The 22,365-nt window shown below is 36.7% G+C and overlaps 3 protein-coding genes and 1 long non-coding RNA gene across 6 annotated transcripts; 2 read left to right on the plus strand and 2 right to left on the minus strand.

Annotated features, from left to right (window-relative positions):
* Nucleotides 1-520: 520 nt before the first annotated feature.
* On the minus strand, nucleotides 521-3,119 carry LOC110854695. 2 transcript variants are annotated; one of them, XM_022103161.2, is made up of 5 exons: nucleotides 2,981-3,119; nucleotides 2,543-2,848; nucleotides 1,870-2,176; nucleotides 962-1,248; nucleotides 521-773 (listed from the first exon to the last, which is right to left on the minus strand). In XM_022103161.2, the coding sequence occupies exons 1-5, from the start codon at nucleotides 3,060-3,062 to the stop codon at nucleotides 646-648; spliced, it is 1,110 nt and encodes a 369-aa protein (XP_021958853.1). In that variant the 5' UTR covers nucleotides 3,063-3,119; the 3' UTR covers nucleotides 521-645. The 2 variants fall into 2 exon arrangements, with proteins under 2 accessions (XP_021958853.1, XP_021958852.1); XM_022103160.2 differs by having other exon boundaries at nucleotides 962-1,290.
* LOC118436712 lies at nucleotides 2,801-3,574 on the plus strand. The gene is made up of 2 exons (XR_004835657.1): nucleotides 2,801-2,904; nucleotides 2,991-3,574. It is a non-coding gene; the product is annotated as an uncharacterized LOC118436712 (long non-coding RNA).
* On the minus strand, nucleotides 3,291-8,063 carry LOC118436711. Its single transcript, XM_035855273.1, has 4 exons — nucleotides 7,310-8,063; nucleotides 6,702-6,977; nucleotides 5,800-5,968; nucleotides 3,291-5,397 (listed from the first exon to the last, which is right to left on the minus strand). Exons 1-4 carry the CDS (start codon nucleotides 7,714-7,716, stop codon nucleotides 5,002-5,004), a joined length of 1,248 nt encoding a protein of 415 aa, XP_035711166.1. The 5' UTR covers nucleotides 7,717-8,063; the 3' UTR covers nucleotides 3,291-5,001.
* Nucleotides 8,064-11,146: 3,083 nt separating this feature from the next.
* Nucleotides 11,147-16,839, plus strand: LOC118436789. 2 transcript variants are annotated; one of them, XM_035855392.1, is made up of 5 exons: nucleotides 11,147-11,455; nucleotides 11,966-12,091; nucleotides 12,649-13,011; nucleotides 14,087-14,339; nucleotides 14,828-16,839. In XM_035855392.1, exons 2-5 carry the CDS (start codon nucleotides 11,984-11,986, stop codon nucleotides 15,178-15,180), a joined length of 1,077 nt encoding a protein of 358 aa, XP_035711285.1. In that variant the 5' UTR covers nucleotides 11,147-11,455; nucleotides 11,966-11,983; the 3' UTR covers nucleotides 15,181-16,839. The 2 variants fall into 2 exon arrangements, with proteins under 2 accessions (XP_035711285.1, XP_035711286.1); XM_035855393.1 differs by having other exon boundaries at nucleotides 11,977-12,091.
* Nucleotides 16,840-22,365: the final 5,526 nt, after the last annotated feature.

Below are 22,365 nucleotides of genomic sequence, written 5' to 3' on the forward strand. Positions count from 1 at the left end.
CAAATACTTGTACTCATCCAAAAATTCTGGGTGTCTGAAAGACAAAATTTCCCTTTAAAATATTTCTCTTTGCCTATAATATTTTCAAAATAATTGATAAATGTTTATTTAAAATTAAAACAAATTGCATGCGTATTTACATACTTGAAAAATACTGCTTTTAAAAATATTTAGTACATAGGTCGACGCCGCCGACCATACGCCGCCGACGCCGGTACTATTTTACGCGCCGCCGCCGCCGAAAAATTTGGTTTTCAATACCTTCAACATTGCGACGCCGCGCCGCGCCGCCGAAAAATCACCAAAAACTGGCGCCGCCGCCGCCGAAAATTTGTCGGCGTCGACCTCTGATTTAGTATCTCATGTATCTATGCACGTAGAGAGCAGGGAAAAAGTATTAGGACATTAGTCAAAAACGTATTATAAAAACTTCCAATTTTGGTATAATTTGTTAAATATATCTAATCGCAGACATCCGCGACTTCAAAAGAATTAAGTCCATCTCACATTACATATTGTATAAATTTTGTACATATTTAATTTTATTTAAAATAAATATAGATTAAATTAAATTAAATCGATTTTGGTTTTGATAAATTTCTTATTCCTTGTGGATGTGGATATATAAAATTAGTTTACGTCCTTTTAGAAAGGCCATGGACGGCGGTAAGATTTCGATTGGCTTGGTTTACTGCTGCGAATTAATTTGATCTCATTGGAGGTATCAGGGGTGAGAGGCTGGATTATGCAGGTTCGTTGTACTTTCGTCTTATCTGCAAAACAAAATTCCAGCCATGCACTTATGTAAATCATGGAAAAATTAAAACGTGAGAAAAATCGTTTCTAATTGATAAAATGGAATTTGCGAAATTCCAAGGTACAATATTCCAAGGAATTGCTTAATAATATTTGAAAATTGAGTAGGATGCATAAATACATATGTGCAAAAAAAATCACGAACCTGAGTGTATGAAATTTTCTGCGCAATCCTTATTTGACTCAATCACCAAAGCAGCATCACTAACTTGACGTAACTTTGTGCCAGGTAGATTGATGCCTTGATCAACTAGAGGGTCTGTACCATCTTCTCGTATGATGTCGACTTCTTCGTCTATCGAGTCGGCTGCGTGTATGACGTTGATATCCGCATGATTAATTTCACCATCTCTATTCGAGAAAGGAGGAGTCTCGTTACTTCCAAGTAACATGGTCCTCTTAGAATTGGTTGAATTGGGATGAGCGATAGTCCTGGGAATAATATCGGTTAATATGAATCCTTGATTTACCAAGCTAGAGAATTTTTAACCACGATAATTTTTGACAGGGTTCTTCACAATTTTGGCATAATGAGTGTTAAAATTAGGGCTGTCGAATCCGGATTTTTTGAATTTCGAATTATCGAAAATCCGGATTTCATTTTGGAATGAATCCGGACATCCTTAATTTAAAAACTAATTTTCATGTGAACTGTAAAGATACAAATTGTTGGGAAAAGTGTAAATTAAAAAAAGTGTGTTCATGTTATTCATCCCAGATAGTTATTTTACCATATTCGATATCAAACTCACCTTTGTTGAAATTTCACATTTTTTAGTCTATCAACTTAAAATTATACCAAGAAACTATCTACATGGTCAAAAAATTTTAAACCATGATGAAAATTTCAAAAAAGCTTAAATTTCCACTGAATATGATCATGAAGTGTTCCACATTTATCAAACTCGTTCAAATATCAAGGAACTTGATAAAAACCATAAATAATTGAAACCCGGATTTAGGCCCTCGGATAATCCGAAATCTGGATTTGAAAATTCGGAACGGATTTGGCAGCCCTAGTTAAAATATGTATCTAAAAGCTGACATACTTACCTTCGAGCTGGCAACACATCCTTGGCGTGCGAGTGTCTGCAATGTTCCGTAAATTTTACCGATCGCAAATTATCCCTCTGGCAAAGTGGGAATGAACATTTGTGAACGTAGGTCCCACCCACGGGTCGGAATCGGTCGGAATGTTTAGCAACCCAGTGGTCGTGACGGAAGTGAATCTCTGTGAATATTTCAGTACAGTGGAAACATTTAAATTTTCCCAGTGGGCTCGATCCAGTCGAAACGTTGCCGAGTGGTTTTGTTGGAGGAGTAAAAGTACTGTAATGAAGGGAAGATGGCAACGGTCCACCTGAAAAAGATGGATTAGGGACCAGAATTAATTTAACTTGCAATATCGTCGTACTAATTCAGAAAAGACCTAAGTGCAGTCTACGCTTAATAAAGAAAAGACCTAAGTGCAGTCTACGCTTAATAAAGAAAAGACCTAAGTGCACAAAAAAAACACGAGAAAAGACCCATGTGCAAATATTATTTACTCATGGCTATATCTTGCCATAAAACGATTCTTCATATATCGCTCGATTTAGCCATACTTGTAGGTCTTTTCTGGTGCTTTTTTATGCACTTAGGTCTTTTCTGTATTAAGCGTCAACTGCACTTAGGTCTTCTTTGAATTAGTACAACAATATTTAAGCTTGGATGTGGTCACGCATACCATAAAATATAAGACTGGGGCTGTCGTCACTCGAGGTGGATGACGATAAATTTATGGTTGAATGTGGAACCAGTATTGGAGTTGATAAGGGAATGATTTTTTTAATAGTGACGGGGTCATCTGGTCCCATATTTAGTGGGGGATGGACAGTTCTGATGGATGGATGTGTGTCGTCAGTTTCAAATATGGAGGAGACGGTAGAAGGATTTGGGGGTGCGGCGCACGGAAAGACAGTTTCGACACTAACGACTTTCTCGCTATGGATGTCGCCAAGCTTTAGTTTTTCAAAATCTTTGTACTCTTCACCTGTGGAATAATTTATGTACAAGGACTGGATTTAAATTGTTGTGGACGAATGATGAGTAAGAATTAATGTGAACACGATTTTGGAAAAATATTTAGACTACGGTCGAAAGGATTAATTGACTAATTATTTACCGAATTTTAGCTGGATAAATTCCTGCAAAATATCTAGTTGTTGGCATAACCTGGTGACACGTTTGGCCAAGAGTGGAGCCATTATGGTCGTAGTAAATTTAAATGGTAAATTATGTAAGTGAATAATTTATTATATAATTGATGACGGTGTTTGTTTACAAAGTATGGACCGAAACAATGTATCGCAGCTGATTGTGAGTATGAAAGAGAGAAAAAGGCAAGTCTGCCTCTCTCTCATGCGGATCGACGTCTGGAACTGGTATGGGAAAGATTGAGACTCGAAATAATACAATATGCACCTGTTTAACTGTTCAATTTAAATATGTTTATGTTTATTCATATATAATAAAATAATTATATTATCATCATAATTTATGATACATATTATGTATCATAAATGTAAATGTTTTTCCTTTTCCATAATAAATTCGTCACACAATTATAGTTCCAATACCGCGCAAAATACCCAGTGGGCTGATGCTAGCTGTAAGTAGCTCATAAGGGGAAAACCACTCGAGATAATTAAAATCTGATAAGTGCATTGGATTCTACGTGCGATTTTACTTGGATATCACAAGTTCGTTTTTAACTGATTAGAAAGCATATCAGCAGGGAAAATCTTGAAATGACGCGAGTGGTGATAATTTTTCACTTAAAAAATGGCGAGAGAAATAGTGAATATGAAAAGTTTGAAAGGAATTGAACGTGCGCTTTAATTTAGTTCAACGAACCATAAAAACATTCATTTGGACCTGGCCTACTAAGAACAGTCGAAGTAGGAATTTTTTGAAAACCTACAAGGACGACACCCATGCTGAAGGCGCTGAAAGCCGAAATCAGGAAGAATCTACGAAATTCCAACGGAAAATAGCCTCACAGCTCACATTGTCGATGGACCGTATTCAACGAGTGCTCAAACTGAACCTTGAACTTAAGGCTTTGGAACGTAGTACTTGCCGCATGCTTACCATCCCCCAAAAGAAAACCAGGTTAAAGAAATGCATGGCTCTCTTTAAGCGGTACGCTAAAAAAGAGTAAAGATAATTCTTGTTGCAGATGAGCAGATTTTAATTGTAAAGAATTTTTTTAACCCAACAAAATGACTTCGTCCATGCAAAATAGGCCAAAGATATCCCTCAATATGAAAAAAGGTCAAAAGGTCCCATTATCCATGTTTTGCGATGGTTTTTGTAGGTGAGCGCTGATTAGGGGTAATTTCTCCACATTTTGTTGAAACGGGGAGGAAGGTCAAAGAAAAAAAATTCTTGAAATACGTTTTTGAGTCCGAGGTACATCTACTAAATGAGATCCAAGTCAATGGAGTCAACTGGACCTCGATATAGGACACAGTACCACTACATATTCCAAAAAATGAGCCAAGGGACGCTAAAGACCAAATTCCGAACTTTATTTCCGCTGGGGAATTGTCGTCCTCCTTGTTGGATTTGAATCTCTGGACTATGAAAAACGGTCAAAGTTAGGGGCAAAGGTGTGTTCTAAGCCTCGTAGAAGTGTCGCGGCTTTAAAAAATTATTTGACCCCGGAATGATACAATTTGTCCACGGATTCAGCGTGTGCTCCACTAGAGGACTGGAAGCGACATCTTCAGCGCTGCATTAATGGAGGGGGAGTAAATTTTGAAAACTAAAAATTGTTTTCTACTCAGAAATTAACTGGCTTTCCATTAAAATTAACTAGAAATGTGTAGCACAAAAACCCTTGATGCTACAGCGCTTTATTTCACTTACAGTTACTGAGGGCCACCCTGTATAATAAACGGTGTCAAGCCACTGAATATGAAAAAGTCGTATCAAAATGATTGAAATGTACTTTAAAATTACACACTAAATGTATTTTTCTCCTTTAACCTCATCAGTGTATTACTCACTGGTAAAAACATTAATGACTTAAAAATTAAAAAAACAATGGCGAATATACTGGAGGCATTCTAAACATATCCAGCATACCGACAGACAGACGAGCGGACGGACAAAACTATCCCAATAAACGGCTGACGGCAATTAACAACTACGCCTTTTCCTCTTTGTCGGGCTGAAACAGACCGCAATAACTGCGATAAAAGCCATCAGCAGGACGATCGAGGCTATCACGAGACAAAAATAAATTTCCACGATTGCATTAGGCCAATCTCTCCCTCTTTTGCAAGCAGTCAGTCCACACCCGCAAAATGCATTCATGCAGCACCCGCTATTGGTGCACATGCGCACCATCATGTGGCGCACGACGGCCACGATGTAAATCCCGACGTGGGCAGCGGCGACGATAGCGTTGGCTAAATTTGGGTGAAATAGTTGCGGCAAAGGGTCGATTTCTCCCTCTTGGTCGGGATTGTGCTCGTTAGTTCCATTTTCGCCCATCTCCGTCGTTACGTTTTTTGGTAAGACATCAGACGCCACCTACACGCATGTAAAAACATACCTGTTCACATTCATTCATTTATTAGAGAATGACGGAATTATTCATTATTCCATAAATTCATACACAATGAGTGAATACTTTTTTTTATAATTTTTGTGTCAGTGATTATTGAAAAAAAATTATTCATGATGAATGAATGAATAATTTTCTTCATTACTCATTACTCGCCATTTGCTTAATATATGTAAAGGGTATATTGAGAAATCCTTGTAATTAAGCGAATTTCAGGCGATTTGAAAAATAATGAATAATGAATAAACATTTATTTTTAAATGTTTAATAACGAATGAATAAATTTTTCCCAGTTTTAAGTTGAATGAATTTTGAATGAAGAAATTCTTTTTAAGGGAACAAATATTAAAGAAAAGTATTTTATATACCTGAAGCACGCTTCCCATTAAGCAAATCATGATTACCGATGAAACCAGGATGAGTAGGATTCCCCACAAAACGTTGAAGTCCAGCCAGGGTTGGAAGGTGAATATGATGAAGGAGACAAATATGAAGGTCAGGGTGGCCATGAACAGGATGGACTTGTAATAAATCTCCCTACAAAGTGGGAGAAATGAAAAATATACGTGGAAGAATTTGTATGTATTTGTACGTACACCACCAAACGTGTTCACTTTCATTCATTGGATGGATCATGATAATGAATGAAAATAAATTTCCTGTAATTGAATGAATGACCGTAAATGAAAGAGTTTTTAACTCCTTCCATTTTTCACGTTATCCTTAATACATAGGGCGAAGTGAGAAATGAAATCAGATGAAATGAATATGAATGAAGATAACAGATTCAAAAATTCACAAAATGAATTAAATTCACTACCATAATCAGTAGCATGAATGAAAGTGAACAGGCATGGGGGTACATATGTATGTAGGTATATGTATGTGCACTCCGTAATTTGTACAGGTAGCGCGTTGGTACACTCTTAGAAATGGGTTACGATCATAACCAAAAAGTAAACGTATATGACTCTACCGCCGTGGTTATGAATTTGTCACCAAATGGTTTTAAAATTATTAGTTCAGGCGACAATTTAATACCAAGTCAGTGAAACTTTATAATTAGTGGGTGACAATTGTAACCACTCGATGACAAATTTATAACCACTGCGGTAGAGTCACATACGTTTATTTTTTGGTTATAATAGTAACCCCATTTCTAAGAGTGTAGTAATTTTCTACCTGATTGGTAGTAGTACAGAATTCAGAGTGCATCGACATTTTAACAGGTTTACATTATTTTTAAGAGTGTAAATTTACATACACTTACAGTTTGCTAATAGAAACGGCATACACCATCAAATATACGACACAGGCTGACAACAGTCCCAATACGGGGAGGCTCATGTACCAATAATTTCGCCATGATTTCCACACCGAACAGGTAATCAGGATAAATCCACCGATAATTGTACTCCCAAATGCGAAATTATACGAAACGTCGGATTGGAATTGATTTTCGTGAATGTCAGTAAGTCTTGATTTTGCCAAAAGTATCTCTCCAATCGAAACAATCAAGTGGAAGACGAGCACAGAGAAGATTTTCCTGTCAAGTTAATAAACATACGAAATCATTTAGGGAACGTTCATACATATATTTATGACGTCATCATTTTAGGGTGGGAGGTCTATCCTTCCCATGTTAAAATTCCCTATCCCTTAATGTTTACGTTGGGTGGGTGGGTGGTTGATAAAATCGAGAGTTTCTCATGACGTAATATGTGAATGGCCTCTTAGTAAATTCAGTGTAAACTTTACTCTTTACCAAGTTTGCGTCACTCTTGATTTATTTAATGCAGAATTTGATGTACATTTACTTACTTAATCGAAAAAGTAACACTATTCTTAAGAGTGAATTCAAAATTAGGTAGTACTCACCTCACAAATATTAATCTCGCTTTTTGATCCAACATTAAATCAGTCTGCATGTCTTGACTCAATGCAACTTCTATTCGATCTAACTGAGCTTCCATCGTGTCAAGTTGAGATGATAAGTTTTGATCCCCAGGAACACCGCCGCCCCCACCATTCTCAATTTGGTGTTGATGGATTACGTAAATTGTTTGTGGAGTCGGTACCGGTTGCGGAATTGGTGCTGGTGGTGGTTGGGAAGGGGTTACGTGAAAATGCACATTTTGTTGTGGGTGGGGGGACATTGGGTAACAATTTCCAGGGGGATAATTCACCTCATTATAGGGTGGGGGTGGATCTGATTGTTCGTAGAAGTGGCTTGCATCCAGAATTTGTGGGGGAGGAGCACTTGGAACGTAGTCGTTATTATGCATGACGAACTATGTATTTATTGTCTCACGTATTTTTCTATGTAAATGCGGATTGGTATTAAAGAGTGTACATACATAGCTACATATACTTCTTAAAATAATGCACTCTTTTGAAAAGTACATATGAATTCTAAATTCAGTGACCTGCTACATGAACCCAGACTAAAATTTGACCCTGATCAGGTAAACGTTGCATCATTCTCACTAAAGGGTAAAAAATTATGGGTAAGAATTTTGCGAAAATTCTTATTCCATACACATTTATTTAACTGTTTTGAATTATAACGATTATAAACAACTTATTGTAATAGTAACACGGAGCCAAAGAACATTGTTGCATTCGAGTTTAAAATGCAAAGTCCAACTGCGACCATGACAATGAATTCAATTCTGTGACGCTGTCAATATGCAAATATGCCCTCCAGGCTTGACGAGGCTTTTCTTAGTATGTACATATGTAAGCCGGATCTGACTGTCTTCTCCGTAGATGAGATGCTCATAAAGATCATCAAATTATTGGGAATGTTTCATAACGTAAATTCGTCACATATGTAACAAGCATATGTACAAATATGTGAGAGGCATACACAATTGATTTTTTATTGAGCTTCATGCAAAACAGGAACACTCTTAAAAATATTGGTACCTGTTTTAATAGTAAATGCACTCTGAATTCTGTATTAAATAAGCTATACCAAATCAATAGTAAACTTTACCCTTCATCAGGTTAAAGTTACTCTGGATTTTGTACAATTTACTTAATACAAAATTCAGAGTGGGTTTTCGTATTTATATGTAAATATTTGTAAGATTGAACTGAAACAAAAAAGTGAGTGTACTTAAATACTTGTGATTTTGTAATAAGATTGAGGATATCCATGGATATTCATGATCTTCCGTGGGGGCCATTCATAAATTATGTGAACCGAGAAGGGAGGCTCAAATTATATCGTGCCTATCTTACACATGCTAATTGGGTGGAAGGGGGTTCAGAAAATTGTGATCTTTGCATTACGTAATTTATGGACGGCCCCTGATTCCTCCGTATTCTGCGTATCGTAAAATTAGATACGACGGTTACGAGATTTTGTCAGCGAAAACTTCGTTGGCAACGTTACGATTTCTTGCAAACTTGACCCCTTGTTGTTTCTTCCTAAACTAATTTGATTACCGTCATAATCCATGGAACGAATGGATTTCAATTCAACATAAAGATACGTATTTATGTGACCACGTCTCTTATAAAGTCGAAGTTAACGAAGTAACCATTGTATGTAAAACTGGCATCATTTGCTTACATACATACATCAATTTACGTAATACATAACTTGTGTAAGTGTGTTCTCTTCCCATACGTATGTTAAGAATAATAGTAGCATTATGCATTGCGCTATCACACGCAATAATATAGATATTACTTTACTGTTAACAAAGTATACATACACATACAGATATACACACATATACGTAGGTGTTTTATTATTGATTTTCAAAACGTATGTTCCGCATTGTTTCTGACCAAAATTTTGATGAAATAACAAACTTCAGATACATTTAGGATGCTGTGATTTTTTTCAGCTCTTTAGGTTAACATCACCACTAGCAATAAATCATCAAACTTTACCTCGACGGAAAAAATGTCAGATTTGCAAATTAAATATCGTAGTGTGATTTAACTTTTAACGCTGGAAGGGCAATCGGTGTCGCAGATTTATGATCGCATGCTTAAAGTTTACGATGAAAACTGCCCAACACAAAGCACAATATAAATTGGGTCAGTAACTTCAAATGATGACGAAAAGTGGTCTCGGACAAAAAGTCGCCAGGACGCCCAAAATCAGTTTCTTCCACAGAAAGGCTCCAGAAACTAGAGGAACCAATAATTAGAGATCCACGATTGAAACTGTCCTATTTAGCAGATAAGATGGGTGTTCCAAAACCAGCAATTTGTTCCACGTTAACTGAAGACTTAGGTATGAAAATGGCTTCCGCCCGTTGGGTACCAAAATTGCTTTCGGCATCTCAACAACAAGATCGAGTTGACCTTTGCAATGCCAATTTTAACCTATTAAATGAAAACTGGAACCTGCTTCATATTTTAGTAGTTGCATATGATACTTGGGTTTACTATTATGACCTGCAGACTAAACAATACTTCATGCAATGGGAGCACGGGGGGTTGCCACCGCCCATGAAAGCAAAAGCGTAAAAATCTGCCAAAAAATTGATTATGACTATTTACAATGATACAAAAGGTCCCCTTCTTACATAATTTCTTGCTGGAAATACTACGGCAGCCTATGCAGGAACCCTGACGGAGTTGCGTGCTGCGGTTGAAGAGAAACGTGAGGTCAAAATAAAGAGTTGGCCTTTTTTTAGACGACAACGCGCCAACAAATACCTCGCTGGTTTCGAGGGCTGCTGCAGACGAAAAACGCTTCACCGTCATAAACCACCCCCCGTACAGTCCAGCCTAGACCCTTAGTGATTATTATCCGTTTGAAACGTTGAATAAAAGCATGAAGGGGAAACGATTTTGGGATGATAATGGAATCAAGTCGTAAATTTTTGCATATTTTCGAGGTAAATTTGGATGATTTATTGCGGGTGTTCCTTTTAACCGATTGAGCTGAAAAAAATCACGACTTCCTAAATGTATTTCAAGTTTGTTATTTCATCAAAATTTTGGTCAGAAACAGTGCGGAACATACCTTTTGAAAATCAATAATAAAACACCCACGTAAATAAATAATCTGATAATAAACATTACCGAAAAGCACAAGTATATCACTCTACCATAGTGGTAATGATAAGTTCTACCGTGTGGTAATGGCCTGGTAATAAAGTTTTACCATCATCGTAACGAATTTTTACTACTTGGTAAAATATTATTACCAAATTTATTACCGAGAAATCGTTACCTGCGTGAATTTACCGGATTATTAAGAGTGCACCCATCGCCGGGAAAAATTTGGGAATAACTTGAGATAACCCAATTGGCAATGAAAAATTGCACTGCCAATAATCATGTTCTCTTAGCAAAATGGTATTGAATCATTATCAACCGGAGTACATATTTGCAGTGTGATACAACCTGTTATAAAAAAGTTCTTAACAAATTGAAAACATGGAATTTGTTTTTGACTTGCTTTCCCTTGGTTACAAAATGTTTCCATAATACATAATTCTCAAAAATAGAGCGTTATACTGAAAACCCCTGCGGGTTAGGATTTCTCTCCAATTTATTTAGAGTGCAGCTTTCTGAGAAAAGCCGTATTTTAAAGAACAAAGGAAAATCTTCGTGGGAAAGTACATGCACGGTGAGATCTTCCATTCAACCTCACATAATCTGAGACGCAGAGAATTTTCGCAATTCGGCATCGATTTTCCGAACACAGATCTCGGCCATGGATCAACTGGAGGAGAGAAATGATCACTCTACTTTCACCGGTTTGACTTTCACCAGTGCCGTGCATGTACTAGAATATTTACAGATCCCAGATAAATAAATAACGAGGGAATTCACGTTAAAGTTTGTAGCTGGGTTAACTTTGTAAGCTTATGTATGTATTTACATACCTACCGACTTTACACACATTCCTAAGGAAAATTAACTTACGAATTTTTACTCAATTTTCTCTTGTATATTTTTACGAAAATTGTTTACAAAGTTAACGTACATACGTCAAGATTTTGTAAACTTACAAACTTAAAGCGTTAATTTGCAGATTCCGCACGAAAGGTACAAATTTATGTAATAAGCTCTTCTTTTATAAATACATATGTACATATACATACATTAATACACTCTTAAAAATGGGGTTGCGATTATAACCAAAACGAGTGGTTACAATTATAACCAGTACGAGTGGTAACCGACTAATTATAAAGTTTCACTGACTTGGTATTAAATTGTCATAATACCTAATTAATTTATAACCAGTTGGTGACACATTCATAACCACGGCGGTAGAGTCATATACATTTACTTTTGGTTATAATCGTAACCCCATTTCTTAGAGTGTACGAAATACACTCTTAAACATAATTTTACCCTTTTGAACAGTAGGAATTCTATCTGTATTAAGTAATCTATGCTAAATTAGTATTACTAATTCCAGGGTAAACTGTACTCTTTATTAAGTTAACCCTGCTCCTGATTTATGTAGTAGAGAGTTCTTTATGTGAAATTCAGATTGCGTTTACTGTTAAAAAGGGTGACATTATTTTTAAGAGTGTGACTTCACTAAAGAATTTTCCGAGCGTAAAAATGGAACTTCCCAATCTGATGCCAATGCATCGCATGCTGAGCCAGTTGACCTCCCACCAAGTCCCGACGGACGAAGATATCAGCAACGTGGAATTCAAAGCCGAACAGGCAAGTTTTTAATTAATCAGAATTTATAATTAACGTACATAGATATCACTTTTGGCCCAAAATCAGCACATTTTTAATCATTTCTCGGGTCTGGAAATTTATTTTAAAATTTTGAACCACAAATTTTTGCATCCGGTCTTTGTCAATTTAAAAGCAATATACAATCCTAAATATGGAGATTTCAAATTTAATAAGACGCCTTCAGAAAAATTGAAACGCATCGAAACGAGGTTGAAAACTCATGGCATTTCCTTCATTAACCTTCTACTTGTATATAAATATGTCGCTCAGAATTTTAAAATAAATTCCCGGTAATGTACACTTTTACACCCAACAATTCTCACCCAACGATTCTCACTCTTTACAAATCCTCACCCAACAATTCTCACTCAAAAATTATGGTAAAAAGGTGAGAATTGTTGGGCGTAACTTGCCATAAAATCAAATTCTTAAAAATTCTTAAAAATTTGAAACGGAAATTATAAAATTATGGTGAGTTGGTGATAAATCATGAAGTACTGTGTTAAATTTTAAATTAACTTATTCAAATTTTACAGATATTTAGCGCTCTCAAAGCGCACAGTGAGGTTTCAATTAGTCAAATATTTTATGCCGGAAGTATCTCAAAATTCACTCAAGATCGTAAAGGATTTGCCCAACTATTCGTATTTCTGAGTGGTGTCGAGGATTCTCCACCAATTAAAGAAATTTTACATGATTGGAGATCTATCATCGCGAAATGGGCGGACAATGTGGACGTTGAGTTGATCAAGATGACCAACACAAGTCTCTACTTTGCTTGTGGGGATGAGAAATATATCAGCATAATTCCGTCCCCGGATGTGGGCAAGGATCAAGAAGTACACCCGATCGAGGCAGTCGCAAATTTTTTGAAGGATCAGTCAGACTTTGTACTGCAGGTAGGAAACTTAATATTATTCACACTCTTAAAAATATTGCTATCCTTGTCAAATGCACGTACTGAAGCTGGGCTCGGATCTGCTTCCCCTAAAAAGTCCTGTTTTGATAGGAATCGAGCGTGCACGCGCTCTTCCCAACTTTTGCACGAAATTTCAAACTTTGTCCTAGAGATGCGAAATTTGGCATGAACATGCACCAACATATGCTGCATCATAATATAACATCAATTCCCGTTCCGTTCGCTATAAATTTTTCAGGAAAAATCAAAAACTAAATGTCACCCCTACTCCGTTTGATTTTTGATTTTTCCTGAAAAATTTATAGCGAACGGAACGGGAATTGATGTTAGATTATGATGCGGCATATCTTGGTGCATGTGCATGCCAAATTTCGCATCTCTAGGACAAAGTTTAAAATTTCACATGTCTACGTACAAAAGTAGGTGAGAGCGCGTGCACGCTCAAAACCCATCAAAACAGGACTTTTTAGGGGAAGCAGATCCGAGCCCAGCTTCATTACGTCAATTTTATAACCACGGAGTCTAAATCATTTTGAGATTAATCGTCACCATTTATATATTTACACTGTAAATAATCGGGTAACAAACATTACCGAAAAGCACAAGTATCTAAGTACATGAGTCTACCAAAGTGGTAATCATAAGTTGTACCGTGTGGTAATGACTTGGTAATACCCTTTTAGCATCATGGTAACGAATTTTTACTACCTGGTAAAATATTATTACCAAATTTATTACAGAGAAATCATTACCTGCGTGACTATTAAGAGTGTATGTACATATGTATGTATAGCGTCAATTTGGAAGTTTTGTGGCTCCATTTAAAATATTTCGAAAACCGTCAAAGTTAGCAATAAACTACTTTGGTTTCTGAAATCTTCACTAAATTTCCTGTAAATATTTCGCAATAATGAAGTATTTCCAGAATGCAGAGACACCACGGTTTTTGTCACGACTGGGAAAGGTCCCATTAATAATTTGACTTACTGTACATATTTTGGAAACTATGCATATCAAATTATTTAAATTTAATTATTTACCTGTTGATCTGATAGGTTGTCAGGCTTGGCAAACATTGGTCGTCGAACTTTACCGTTGGCGACACACTAATCCCAGAGATCGTATCAGCCCTGGAACTGGTCGCTGTGGGGGCAGGGATTTCAGAAGAGGAGAAAGCGGAGAGTGTCGGCGAGCAAGGGAAATTAATGCCTTTTGCATTCCTCATATTTTTGGAACAAGTTGCAAAAATTGATGAACTCAAGCTCGCATTCGAGAAGGTAGACGGAAAATGGAAAATACGCGAAGGAGGTAAATATGAACATTCAAGGAATTAACATATATCTGATAATTGTAGTATTTACTATACACTCTAAATAACTTGGGACAAATTGTCACTCTCAGAGACATACCTGTTCAAAATACTTTTTTCATTCAAAGTTCAGTCACCCCGATTTCTGACTGAAGATTTTCATTCACATTTAGTCATTTTCTTTGAAACTCAGTTCATTTCACTTCATCTGACTTCATTTCTTACTTCGCTCCATTTATTAAAAATTTAATTTATGAAAAATGAAAGAAGTGAGAAATCCTTTCATTCACAGTCACTGATCTGAAATGCGTGAATCTTTCATTCATTCTCATTCAAATCACAACATATTCATTTTCATTCAATTTCATTCACTTAAGAACTGCACTACATAGCTCAACTGGTGACGATATTTTCCCAAAGTTATTTACTTAAAGTGCAATAAACACAAGGCGGACTTAAGTTGCGCTCACATTTTCTTTCTACCCAGTTCCAGGCCAACTTTCTCCCCCCGAAGGGGCAGGACTTGTACCAAACTACATTCTTGAACCGACGACCAGCTCCGATTTTTCTACCCGATTTAAAGAAACTCCCGAAGAGTTGGAAAAACTGAAAAGTTACGCGACCCGGAGTGAAACCCGGTTACAGACAGTTTTAGCCGCGAAGGAGATTAGCTTATCCGAGCTGAACGCTATATTCCAACCCAATCCTGCTTCACCTTCTAAAGGTCAAAGTCAAGGTCGCGTCTACTCCGACATTGACATCACATATTCCCACCCACTCCCCGAATTCACGTTTGGAAACCGGAAATTTTGCAAAATCCGGAAATCATACAAAAGTTGAAACGCCTCAAAGATAATTTATCCGGGTCCGCGTACGACCCCGAACTTCGGGTAGAAGCCGTTGTAACGGTATCCACCAAAGCACCAACGACCTTCATGACCCCCACGCCGGAATCTTTGATTCACCCCGCGTTTAAACAAATGCCTGGAAAAATGGAGAAAATGATGCGAGACATGTTTGAAATTCCGGAAGTAGAATTTACTACGCCGCCACGACATGAAGATTTCATGGTGACGTGCACCTCCCCAGTTTCGGTAACTTTTGGGGAATCGGGAAACGTGAAAGTTGCCGGGTGCAGGACTAGCATTGATTTTTAAGGGGAGAGTAATAGACGGTTTCCACCAGCTATCGCCGGTAAAAAGCATCATATTTTATTTTCCGGTGTTTTAATATTGAGTTTTCATCAATCTACTGCAATGGTAGCTTTCAATCCGCTCCTGTGTTAACGGCTGCATGCGTGGAAAACCAAAACTCAATGATACTCATCGGACTCTATACAATCAGGGGGTGGTCCCAGACCCCCTAAAATATATATATTCTGAAACCTTCCGCCAAGACCTTTCAAACGATACCCCACTGATGGGGTTATGTGAGACTTGACCTATTGACCTTTTGAAAAATTTGTTGACCTTGGAAAAAAATTAAAAATTCTTAGCGAATCTGATAATACGAGTTATTCAGATAAGTTTTCACCAACTATGAGGAAAATCTATCCAAGATTGTTGAAATGCGAGCTATACAAGGAATGGTGATGGAGGAGCCAACTTTGTATCTTGACCTCATGTCAGTTTCAGGTCATGGAGTACGGGTAGGACCTAGCGCTCCGGTTTGACCCTAGAGCATGGTCTGAGGATTGTCCATGCGAAGTTTGACCGCCGTGGGCCTAGTGGTTGCTTGACAACGTAGGGAGAAAGTTAGCAAGATTTGTGGAAAACGTAGTGCTTTCGCCCATGCCATTACATGGATGGGGTCATGAAAATTTTAAGAACTGAGTAAATCGAATAGTTCTATCCTGGTGATAAGGTTTTTGAGCTAAAACACCGGAAAATAAAATATGATGCTTTTTACCGGCGATAGCTGGTGGAAACCGTCAATAATAATAATAATAATTCATTTATTGCATCATAGCCAACAGCCTTTGCACATATTGAATGGTTACATATTGAAAATCGTAAAGTGAAATAAAATTAAAATAAATAATTATTGGTCAGATCATAGGTCAAAATATTTGGCAACATTGTGCCAAAAAAAAATAATAATGCTAAGGGGAAAGTTACATAAATTACCGGTTATGTATGTACATATGTAAATAAGTAGGTCACAATACACATAGTAAATGATGGAATTTGGATTTAGAAATGTAGAATCGTGAAAAATGAGTACCTGCAAGGTAAAATTGATACCTGGGTTTATGTATGTATGTAGTTAAGATAATGGTATACTCTTAGAAGTGATGTTCCCGTTAGAAAAGTGTAACATTCACATTCCAAGATTGCAAAAATATCGCATTATTCCGGAGATGAAGTCTAAATCTTAGCATCCGGACACCAAGGTTGTTGTCACCACTGTGACATACCAACGATGTATTTACATACGTACATATCTCGCTTTTGCAATGTGCTGTGCGTGAATTCGTTAATAAAAGAACTTACATACATACATGATCTCAACTTACTACCAATCAATATGCATGTTTAGTGCACTCGTGTCACAAAAGTAAACATATTTATCCCGAATTTTACGTAAAATAAAGTGTATGCATTAACGCCAGTGTAAACTTTATTCTTTATCAAGTTTTTGTTACTTCTAATATAGTGTGTGTACATACATGTTTCACCTAATATAGAATTCGGAATGCATTGACTTTTCAAAAACGAAGCATTATTAAGTAGCTTCAGCTACTTTATGTGAAGACTTTGTCTGTCTGTCTGTCTGTCTGTCTGTCCGTCTGTCTGTCTGTCCGTCTGTCTGTCAGCAGGATAACGGGAGAACGGATAAAGATAATCGAAATCGGTTTTCGCCATCATACATAATACCCCAGGGGGAGGATCCTATCAACTTTTGGGTGCAACCGGACCACACCCCCGGTCGCCAGGGGGTGTGGTCGGGGCAAAATGAGATTTTTAGTGCAATTGAATCTATGGATGAAATGGAGTGAAATTTTGAGTTCCCCCGTTGTGCCACACCCCCCGGGCGCCAGGGGGTGAGGTCGGGGCAAAATGAGATTTTTGAAAAAATTGAATGCATAGATGAAATACAGTAGAATAAAGTGCTCCCGAGTTGTGCCACACCCCCTCGTCACTAGGGGGTGTGGTCGGGGCAAAATGAGATTTTTGAAAAAATTGAATGTATAGATGAAATACAGTAAAATCAAGTGTTCCCGCGATGTCGTGGGAGTGCTTGGAGTGAAGTAGTCTGAAGCTACTTCCGTATGCGCGTTTGCGACGGTTTATTTTTTAGAGTGTATACATACCTTTAAAGGGATAATTCCATAAATCTTATTTTATATATAGGCGTATATATATAAGCGTATATACCGTAAAGACTCTATTTATAGCCGGGTCTAAAGACGACACAAATCCGACTACAATTTTAAACCGGGTATAATTAGAGACCCGGGTAAATTATTTTTCGGTTATGCATAACTTGAAGCATCAAAAAACGGACATTAAAGGAATGTCGTAATTAGGGACAAGCTTATTAAATTTTTCAAAGTTGGGCTCAAGACCCGGCTATAAATAGAGTCTTTACGGTATGTATATATATATATAAATACACTTGGCCCAAACAACCTTTTTTAGAAGACCACTCATTGTCACTCTTTGTTGTTAGAACCTTATTTTCATCTTGGCCTTTATAAGACTTTGTTTCTCCCTGACTCAGTCCACGTCAATACCACAGAACTATACTATTCTATCTAGAAGAAGTACTGGACGAGCGATAGTAGCCACACTATGAGCGCCGTCTATGCACATTCACCAACTAATAATACACTGGTAGGTGTTGCACCCGAGCGCCACCACTTCTCACCTAGCAACTAAATAATACACAGATGGGTATGTGCGCCACTGTCGCTCCAGTTGACACACAACTTTGTATACTCAAATCAGCAGGGAAACATACCCATTGGTCAATACCTTCGATCGAGCGAGAGTCATTGGAGCGGAGATTTTGTCTCTCCACTCCGAGCGACACTACTGACGGTGGTGCTTACCAGCAGTGAGCGTAGCACACGATAATTTTTAAATGTCGACACGGTCATGGGCACATTTTTTAAGTTGCGTTTTTGAAGTCAACGTTTTAAATAAGCTTGATTGATATGACACTTGAATTTCTTCACTAAACGTTTTGTTTACGCCCCTTGTTTTCAATCATTTTTGGGAATATTCCCATCCATAAGCTTACATGTGTTAATGTGTCGGAGAAAAATCAATATAACTTTTTGCACCCTATCGTCTGCAATCTAATTTTTTATGGTAGTTAAGAAATCTAAGATGACATTAGAATTTATGAAATTTGGGTTGCAGACGACAGGGTGCAAAAAGTTATAGCGTTTTGAAGTTGTCATTATAAGATAGCGAAAATTCAAATTTTTCAAATTTTTCAAATTTTTCAAATTTTTCAAATTTTTCAAATTTTTCAAATTTTCTAATTTCATTTGTGGTGCCTACAATAACTTTTAAGTTTACAAAAAACTTGCCAAAATTACGTGACACCTACGGTTTCAAATTGAAGAAGTTTTTAAATTTTTCTAAAAATTTAAATTCTCCGGCAGTTTCGAATATAGAATTTTTATTTTTTCATTAATAACTTTATTTAAGTATTACGCGTTCATGGTAAAATTAGTCCTAGAATCGGAGTCGTGGCCCGCAATGCATAATTAACATTGACGTGGACTGAGTCCCCTTTATTCACAGGGTTCCATCAAAATCCTGGGTTTATTTTCATGCAATAAACTATCGGGTAAAGCTTTAGAGAATAATCAATATCTTTAAAAAAAATAATAATTCAATTCGTCAAACTTGTATCTGTGCAATTGTCCAAAACTTCCGTGTAAGATGTTGGAAAAACCGATAAACGCACGTGTTCTCATCCACCGCAGAAATCGGTTTATATAAATTTTGTGGTACATGTTTTGGAGCATCTACATGTATATTGCCTTGTGCACGCTAAATAAATTTGATCAAAATTTACTCAAGGTTGAGTAAAATTTGCGATGACACAACCGGTTGTGTATAATTTACCAAATGAAGGTTAAAATTTATCCAACGCTGTAGAAATTTTACACAACCTTGAGTAAATTTTATCTTTGTTAAGTAAATTTTGCACAATCATTTGTGTCATCGCAAATTTTACTCAACTTTATTTAGAGTGTGTATATTCATTCTGTAATAACATTGTTTAGAGGGTCTAAATAAACGAAACAAACTTGAGTACAAAAATCATGTCTCATATGACAAGTTTTGCACCCCAATTTTATTCACTTAATCAATTTTTTGAAATCATACATGGGTATATTGAACTACATTTTTAAAATTTTAACCATTTGTCATTTTCATGCAATTTCTGAATTTTTTTAATGCATAAAACGAAACCCTGAATATACTGGCTGACTTGAAGGCTGCACTGAAAAACCTGAGCCTTTATACTATTATATATCTCTCCCTCAATATATGCATACATATTATTTTCGTATCATCAACAAGATCACAGATGTCCAACGCATAATTCCGACAAGCTTGGAATATTAAAACAAATAGCATTAATTTTGCAACTAAACATAAAATATACAGTGGAAATCATCAAGAATTTCTGTAACATAATGTTACCTTCGTGGTCAGTTATTGCAAGCATTGTGACAATTATAAATTTCTTAATATCATCCGCCATTGGCGTCAGCGCTGGTACGTACATATGCCCAAAAAGTATCTTTTACATATGTATAATACTATTTTAAAATAAGGTGACCCATAAATTTAAGTATTAAATGCATTCCGAATTAAGTAAACTATGTATACGAAATCCATACTAAACTTTACTCTAAAGAACTTTACTTTAAAGAAAACGAATAATTTTGCTCCGAAAAATTCTAACAAAAAAGTTTTCTTTATTCTCTCCCTAGAATTATTTATATCGTTGGGGTAAAATGCGACAAGCAATTCCGAACCGTACTATATTATCTACTAATTGCAGGAAAGGCTTTGGAATATTTCTTATTGTTACTAACTAATTGTCCTTCGAATTTGGAGGTTCCCCTCACCCGAATAATATTTCTCGGTAGTGTCTATAAAATTGGGAGCTTTGTGTGACATATTTTACCTTAGACGGCTTGTTTAAAATGATCAGGTCTTTTTTTTATCCTACAAATGATTTATGTAATAGGAAAACCCGTTCAGGTATTATTCAATTAACTTAAGATAAATAATTTCCAATTTCAGAATCTCTTTGCAATCGGAGTGAGGTTTTGGACGCCATTAAAAATTATTTGGAAAGGGACGACTTCTCAGAAATGATTACGAAGCCACTCGTTCGCGCAAACCCGATCACATTTTGGAACAATGTGATCCAGATTGAAGACATTTGCAACTCGCGTGAAGCCATATTGTTGCAAAAAATATTGTTACGATTTTCCCAACGTAGTGAAGAAAGTGCTTATTGACACGGTCCAGATAAATTTATGGACTGGGCTTGAGATATGTAATTAAATATATAATTATCGCTTAAGGTGGAATTGGAGGGGGGTTTTGAGTTAGAATGGTTGTGTCACAAATTTCTGTTTTTACATACTCTCCATTCGCATACGTTAGAACTTTTACAGAAATTGGGATTTCTGAGAGACTACGGCCCTGTAAGTCTCAAATTCCCTTAAGTTATGCTGACGGGGTACTTTGAGACTGGCAGTGCCTAGTTTCTGAGAAATCTCAATTGCTGTAAAACTTCTAACGTGTGCGAATGGAGAGTAGGTATGTTCAAATCAGAGCTACACGCCGCTGAAAAATCGGCGGCGGGTGCGGCGTGAGCAGTGAAAACTGTAGGCGGCGGCGGCGTCGCACCGTTTCGCCCCTCGCCGGCGCTGCGCTGATATTGCAAACTATGCTTTTCAGTCAGTGATCATAACTGACCAAATAATTAAACTCTTTATGACATGGAACAATAAATTGTTACTCATGTATGTATTAAGCTTACAAATGTTAATTGGTTCAGCGAAATAAATAGGCCTTGAAAAACTTATCATTTGATTCCTACTCATCTCCACAGGGAGATGAATAGGAATCCCAAAATCGCAATTTCAATATATGGAAGAAGAGACACTTGAGACAACAATTCAAACTCAAGACCTGCATCTAATAGTACGTTAAGATAGAAATGCAGCATGAAACTGATTATAATATTACCTTTCCTGTTATTGTCGGCAGATCATTGGCCGTATCTCTCAGATTGGGTTTCCTTTGGGTCACGGGATCTGGTCTTCTTTGGTCTTACATCTGGGAAACGAGCTTTGCACTTCTGCCAACTGTGAGTAGTAACTAGATATCATTATACTCCCTTTTTGATATATCCCTTTTTGATTAATTTGTGCCAATTATTAATAAGGGTTAACCCAATCCAACCAGAGGACGATTTTGAGTACGGGTATCTTAATTCTGTTCTGGAAAGCTTGCTGAAACCTAAAAATGTGGAAAAATTTGATGAAAGAGTAAATTTCAGTCTTGCGGTGAGACAACGTTTCCAGAAAGGTAATATATCCATAGATACACAAATCTATTTAAGTGTTATTTACGTCAAAATCTGTCTCACACGTGCGCAAACTGTATGCTTTGGATATCTTTCACCCTACACATTTAAACATAATTTCATCTTTTTGAATATTTAATATTTAAATGTTGTCTAAATCCTAAGTTAAAAATCATACGATTCGACAACAAGCTATAAAACTAATTTTAGAATTTTGAATCAAATACAGTATGTAACATATATATTGCTATCATGACAAAATTTGTATAGCGACATGATGCCGTAATTTTAAAATTTTTAAACTCCATGCACAAATGTCAAAAGTATCTTCCGACAATTTCCTCGTCGCCGATTTTAACATCACACACAGGTCAAAGGTCAGGATTATTTTTCTGGACAAATTTGAGACTCTTTGAAAAAACTTTGCGGACAATTTTCTATGAACTTTGC

Source organism: Folsomia candida, unplaced genomic scaffold (genome assembly GCF_002217175.1).
Source record: "Folsomia candida strain VU population unplaced genomic scaffold, ASM221717v1 Fcan01_Sc010, whole genome shotgun sequence".
NCBI lineage: Eukaryota > Metazoa > Arthropoda > Collembola > Entomobryomorpha > Isotomidae > Folsomia > Folsomia candida.